Source organism: Haliotis rufescens, unplaced genomic scaffold (genome assembly GCF_023055435.1).
Source record: "Haliotis rufescens isolate VD_foot unplaced genomic scaffold, xgHalRufe1.0.p SCAF_9, whole genome shotgun sequence".
NCBI classification, from domain to species: Eukaryota; Metazoa; Mollusca; class Gastropoda; order Lepetellida; family Haliotidae; genus Haliotis; species Haliotis rufescens.
The window spans coordinates 28,706,858-28,713,647 of NW_025964383.1; the positions used below are offsets into that span (position 1 = coordinate 28,706,858).

Here is a 6,790-nt window from a genome sequence, read left to right on the forward strand (position 1 = left end):
AAACTAGAAACATAATCGGGGCGAACCGGGATTCGAATCCACAATCATAGGTTTCTGGCGTGCCCAAGGGACGCAACTCTTCACAGCGAATCGCGGCGCCTTGGACGACTGGGCCACCCGTGCCCCCTCAAACACACCAGATCATGACATAGGAAGTGCGTGACTTTCTTGACATGTCATGAAACCTAACTTCACTTCACTCTGGGGACAGAAATTCAATTTAAAGTTGTTGAACGTGGATTCGATTCCTACTAATTTCATTCAACCGAACGTAATTTGGAAACATATCAGACATAAAATCGGAGTTAAAGAGTAGCATAAAGCTGGTTTATTTCCATTCTTCTGAAAAATAACAAAACAACATGCGAACTATTTGGTAGTGGCGGAGTGATATTTTAGGTAGGTTGATTTCAGGAATTCAGAGACCACTGAAGGTCGGTATTATGCCTCCTATATTTGTTTCCATATTCCAAAAACATAATTATATCAGAAATGTATTCAGAATACTACGAATTCAAAAGAGACACTTAAATCTAGCGTATGTACATGTAACATGCACATGTATGCACTTAGTCTCTTAAATGTCATCCCATGAGAAAACATAGCAACCCTTCCCGTTTTTTAGTTCTAATCTACACACCCCTTATATACTCCATACAGTTCTACAAACAGGAATTCCAGACCGCCTACGTGGTCTAGTGGCAGAGCGTTCGCCCAGAGAGCGAAAGGTCTGCGTCATACTAAAAGACGAAAAAAGATGGTACTTGTTGTTACCCTGTCTGGCGCTCGGCATTAGGGGCTACAACAATGTCAGTATACCGTGTCTGAGTGGGGCATTCATGTTAAACTGCGTCATGGTATCTCAGTGGACAAGCACCATAAATCGACATCAGTCAGGACTAGTACAAGCAGCCACACACACGTGCATGCACATCGCTTTATAAGTGCAATAATCTTGGACGCGACGCTAAACCCAATTTCACCTCACCCAATTTAAGGACTTCCAAGCATTGTGACATGGAAGCTATAGCGGTCACCGTACGGGGCAGAGAAGCACCAAAGGTCAAGTTGTGTTGATGGTGCTGAATTTGCTGACAAGGAAGATTTGCTTTAAAAAGTCTAAGTGATATCGGACGTTTACCCAGTATCCGACGTTTACAACTTCGGTGAAACCCACGAGCACGGGTAAGGTGCTGACAAACCTAGAGTGAGTGAGATAGTTGGGTTTAACGCTGCTTTTAACAATATTCCAGTTATATCGCGGCGTGTCAGCTTAATGTGGGAGGAAAGCCCGAAGTGATGCAGGTCTCGGACGTTTACCACTTCGGTGAAACCCACGAGCACGGGTATGGTGCTGATAAACCTAGAAACATAATCGGGGCGAACCGGGATTCGAACCCACAATCATAGGTTTCTGGCGTGCCCAAGGGACGCAACTCTTCACAGCGAATCGCGGCGCCTTAGACGACTGGGCCACCCGTGCCCCCGACAAACCTAGAAACAATCGGGGCGAACCGGAATATACGCTCGTATGTAAATGAACATAGCGTGAACAGCGTCCCACAAGTTTGAACAATCTACCCGTTACAATGCATTCTCACTAACAATCATGACAGACAGTAAATATCCTTACAGATAATGAATGTTTCAAAACCAATAGAAAGTAAACAGTTTGATAAATAGAACAGCCAGTTTACAATGCGTTGTTTCACAAAGGCCACATAGTTAATACTGATCCATATCTGTCCTGATAGCAAAGCAATTAAACGTCTATTATAATGTACAGAACTCCTCAACCACGTTCTGTGCTGGTCAATATGAAGACAACGGACTATCCCTTCCTGCTGTTAAGGACTCCGTCCCTTCAAACATATTCTAAACAAGGCCATCAGTAAATTACATCTGCAAGGCCGCTTTGCCATTCAGGAAGTTCATAAAATGACACACAGAGTAATTGTTTGCAAAGACGCAATATTGATCACCGGAATGTATAGCTCGCTTGGCATCTATAGATTTGTGGGAGGAAATCAGCGTTGTGCAAATACTCATGGAAACCAACAGATGTTATTCGCCAAGTTGCCACAATAAGCACTTCACTAAACGACGTCACCGTATGGTCGGGCAGAACGGTAGCGCGGAGACATGCTTGTCAAGTTGCGTTTCTTTAGGGTGGAATTCGTCATTACGTGGAACAGGTGGTATGGAGAGGCATGGTGTCCAAAGCTAGATGGAGAAAAAGTCATGGCAGTAGGAATGATGTGGCTAAAGTGATGAACTTCTCGGAACTCTTGATTTTACTCAACTTCAAACTGGATTCAATAATTTGGTAAGTGAGCTGAAATATTATACGATCGAAGGGATACTACAGTGACGAATGTGTAGTAGTATAGCCAAATTTCTCCAAGATTCGAACTGTATTGTGAACACCTCAATGGAATGCCGGGATATACGACTTTAAGAGGATTGCAGGGGGTCGTATATTTTAGTTCCACATCATAACGTTGATAAGGAAGCAAACAGTGACTCTTTGTCGTGTTAAGTGATTTTGGCATGAAGGAATCGTTCCTAATACCTTTTATATTGAACTGATTTTAAGACGAAATGTGTAATCGAATTGCAAGTGCCTTTAGCGTTATACACATTTGTGTTATATAATCTGTACACAAAGCGGTTTCATTGAGCTGGAGCATTCATTAATGTACATTGGATGCACTGGATTTTACGATGTATTACAAGACGTCGATTGATTAATGGAGACTGAGCTGGTTTCTACAAGGATCTAGCGCATGCAAACTGACTCATCTTCTAAATATACTACGGACGGATTAAACTGAATCTGACAACCAACTGCGACGTTTTAATTGATCGTCACTTACGGTTGGGATTCTCCGTGTAATTAGCGTACACGGAGCAGTTTACTTGCCACAGCAAGACGTGAAGCAAAGAAAACCAATAGCAAATCCACGTTCCTCGCGGGCAAATCAGGAACACAGTGCATTTCCCGCAGTATTGATGATTCGTGTGTGCATAATAAATGATTTCAATGTGAACGGAAAGCGCACCTGCTGTCAATTAGCCTCCATTAATTATACAGAATTATGAGGCTGTGACAGTTTGTTCATCAGGTTAACTACCGACATGACTGTTTGGACATAACTCTCCGCAACGTTACTCTTCCTGCTTGCACGACGCATCAGTATTGGCAATGATGAACCTTGAGATTCCGTCCGGGTTGGGAGACATGTTGAAGGACTTTACTGTAGCAGTTCTCCGTGAGAAGCCAAGCAACCTGAACGAATATGCTGTGGAATACTTCACCCGTGCGAGAGATATAAGCAAACCGAAAACGGTTCCGATGTACATCATCGTCGACGACGACGAAGCAGGAGAACCGGATCTGAAGCCGAAAACTAATAAAAACAAATACGCCCGACGGAATTCAGTGTCTGCTGAAAGGTATGACCCGGAAGCGGATGATGATGAGAAAGAAAAGGTCGTTTACCCTAAATCCACAGAACAGAGAAATCGACTTAAAGAAGACCTCGAGGGAATCCTGATATTTCGTAGCTTGGATTCCGATCAAATCAACAACGTCATTGACGCCATGTTTGAGAAGAACGTTACTGATGGTGAGGTAGTTATCAAACAGGGCGACGACGGTGACAACTTTTACGTCATCGATTCAGGAACGTATGACGTCATTGTGGACGTAAACGGAGACGAAAAGAAGGTGTTTGAATTCGACAACAAAGGAAGCTTTGGAGAACTTGCCCTCATGTACAATATGCCAAGGTCTGCTACCATACGTTCCTCCGATGATGGCATACTATGGGCCATGGACCGTTCGTCTTTTCAGCGTATCATTCTGAAAGCTGCGTTTAAGAAACGTAAGCATTACGAACGGCTTCTTGAGCACGTTCCAATGCTGCAGTCAATTGACGAGTACGAGCGGATGAATCTTGCTGACGCCCTGCTCACTAAGATCTTTGCCGACGGTGACGTCATAATACGCCAGGGAGATGAGGCAGATGGCATGTACTTCATTGAAGAGGGTTCTGTGCATATCTCCATCAGCAAAGAGTCCGGTCATGTGGATCGTGTTGGAAGTCTCACTGAAGGGAAATATTTTGGAGAACTGGCCTTGATTGAGAATAAACCAAGGTCAGCTAATGTCGTGGCCGACGGTAAGGTGAAGGCCGCGTTTTTAGAACGTGAATCCTTTGAGAGGCTCCTTGGGCCTTGTCTGGATATCATGAAGCGGAACTCGGAGATTTATAAGAAATATGCGGGGAAGAAATGATGAACGACAGAGAGTGGCCATGTGGTAACTTGTATGAATGCTCCGATCGAACTCTCTTTTCGGTTTGTCCCAAACGCGGATTTCAAAGATGCTGCATAGTTTGTGTGGACATGCCCGTATTCTTCATGTGTTCATATTCTACGTAATCGACGTTTGTTATGCTGATTGCGCTCGGAAAGACTTCTTGTTGGAATGGATCATTACGAGCTCATGATCACAGGTTTGTTTTTATATGACCAGGATGATGTGATACCATTATGGCATTGTAATAATTAATACTTATAGATCTCATAATTACAGTGAACCCTCTCTCATTTTAATCGAGATAGTTTAATCACGTTGTGGTTCAAAGATAACTATATCACCCTTACCTAGTTATACGGATTCCCGATGGCCCCCAGGGCTGCGAGTTTCAGATGTTTCCGTTAAATTCCAAATCGCCCGAACAGCTGAGAATACCACATTTAACATGTGTTTGTTGTGTTCAAAATATCCATCATGTGCATTTTGTTTGTTGAAAATTGGATCGGCAGTCAAGCAAATATTGACTTTAGTATAAATGCTATATGACTCGCAAATGTACGTATTTAATTGTTCGGTTATAAGTACCAAGATAAATACCGTAGATGTTGGATAAACATGTTATGTTATGTTTGTTCATTTACGTGAAAACATCTTGAGAAGGATTACATTAAAGAGACACTTGTTGTTTAATCCATTTTATGAAAAATTATTTTAAAGTGACTCTTGGTATTTAATCCATTTTATGAAGGATCACTTTAAAGACTTGGTGATTCTTGACATTTCAGTCAAGTGTCACTTAAAAGCAATCCATCATAAGATGTTTTTTCTTCACGGAAATGAACAATTAAAACATTGTACACTTTTCTCCAACCCTCATATTTTGTTATGTGAACGTGTCTATGTTATGTGCATATTATATTGTTCACCTGTTGTATCAATCACACGTGTCGACATGAACCACATATCTTTAACTATGGTTGACCAATATGTCAAATATCAGTCGTGTTAAATATGCACCTGTACATGTATGACTGGTGGCATTTTCCAGGATTAATTATTGCCTCAATGTTTGATTGGAATTTAAAACTTCTCTTATAAGTACAGTGTTGTGTTTGTTTGTTGTTCAACGCCGCACTCAGAAATATTCCAGCTTTATGACGGAGGTCTGTAAATTATCGAGTCTGGTCTAGACAGTTCAGTGATTGGCATCATGAGCATCCATCCACGTTTTTGGGATACGATGACATGCATCAACGAAGCCTGACCACCCGATCCCGTTAGTCGCCCCTTACGACAAGCAGGGGTTGCTGAAGACCTATTCTAACCCGGATCTTCACGGATGCAGTAGAGTGTAGTTCAATCAAGAGGAGCGACGCTTTCAACCCGGAAGCAAGGAAACGGGAGAAGTTAAGTCAAATTAAATATTTATTATAAAAAACACAAACAAACAGACATTTAAGCTAGTGATCTTGTGTGTGTGTTTGCTTGAGAGATCACGTTTGTCAGCTCATGTTCAGGGTTTTTATCAATCTAGTGATTTTCAACGACCTGTGTCACTTGAGGCATAAAACTTGACTCACCCACGCAGTCACTCAGAATGTGCGATGATTGGCAAGTGGGCATTTCATTAGAAATATCGCACAGTTATTTTATTGGAATGTCAGTGTGTGTGATTGTAATTCGCTATGGTAGGTGTGCACATGTACCTACGTATGTTTGTGTGCATGCGTTTCTATGGATGGTGGGGTATGTAATGCTGATGGTGATGGTGTGTGTGTGGTTGTGTGTGTGTGTGTGTGTGTGTGTGTGTGTGGTTGTGTGTGTGTGGTTGTGTGTGTATGTGGTTGTGTGGTTGTGTGTGTGTGGTTGTGTTTGTGTGTGGTTGTGTTTGTGTGTGGTTGTGTGTGTGAATGTGTGTGGGTGTGGGTATGTGGTGTGTGAGGTGTGTGTGTGTGGTTGTGTGTGTGTGTGTGTGTGTGTGTGTGTGTGAGCCAAACGGTTAATGTGTTCGCTTGTCAAGCTGAGTACCCTTGTCCTCCGTTTCCGAATGCCCTCACCACGAGTTTTAGGTCATGCGGACATATACAAACGCTTCGTCATTCAAGAGGGCGGTGGGGCAGCCCAGTTTACTATATACTCCAGTGGTCAGAATGTGCTCGGATCTGAGCAGAGATTGTGGACTTTCAAGCTACAAAATGACATTCCATTAACAGGCTCAGTGCTGGTCCTTATGAGAGAGGGCTGGGGATGGCTTATCTTGAAGACATATAACGGAGATGATATTACCAAACAAAACCCACTGTGTAGCAGTAGTTAAAGTGTTACGTCCCGGGTTTGATACCCGATACATTGTGTGAAGCCTATTTCTGGTATCTCCCGTCTTGATATTGTTGCAATATTACTAAGAGCGACATAAAACCATTGTTACACACTCATAAATGAATGCCTCACACCATAATAGTTCTG

The 6,790-nt window shown here is 42.5% G+C and overlaps 1 protein-coding gene across 1 annotated transcript; it reads left to right on the forward strand.

Annotated features, from left to right (window-relative positions):
* Positions 1-2,028: 2,028 nt before the first annotated feature.
* On the forward strand, positions 2,029-5,422 carry LOC124130720 (cAMP-dependent protein kinase type II regulatory subunit-like). The gene has a single exon (XM_046493760.2). It carries the CDS (start codon positions 3,206-3,208, stop codon positions 4,298-4,300), a length of 1,095 nt encoding a protein of 364 aa, XP_046349716.1. The 5' UTR covers positions 2,029-3,205; the 3' UTR covers positions 4,301-5,422.
* Positions 5,423-6,790: the final 1,368 nt, after the last annotated feature.

Bases quoted from the DNA above. Each gene is read 5' to 3' on its own strand.
- LOC124130720 (XM_046493760.2), top strand. From the start codon at position 3,206: ATGATGAACCTTGAGATTCCGTCCGGGTTGGGAGACATGTTGAAGGAC.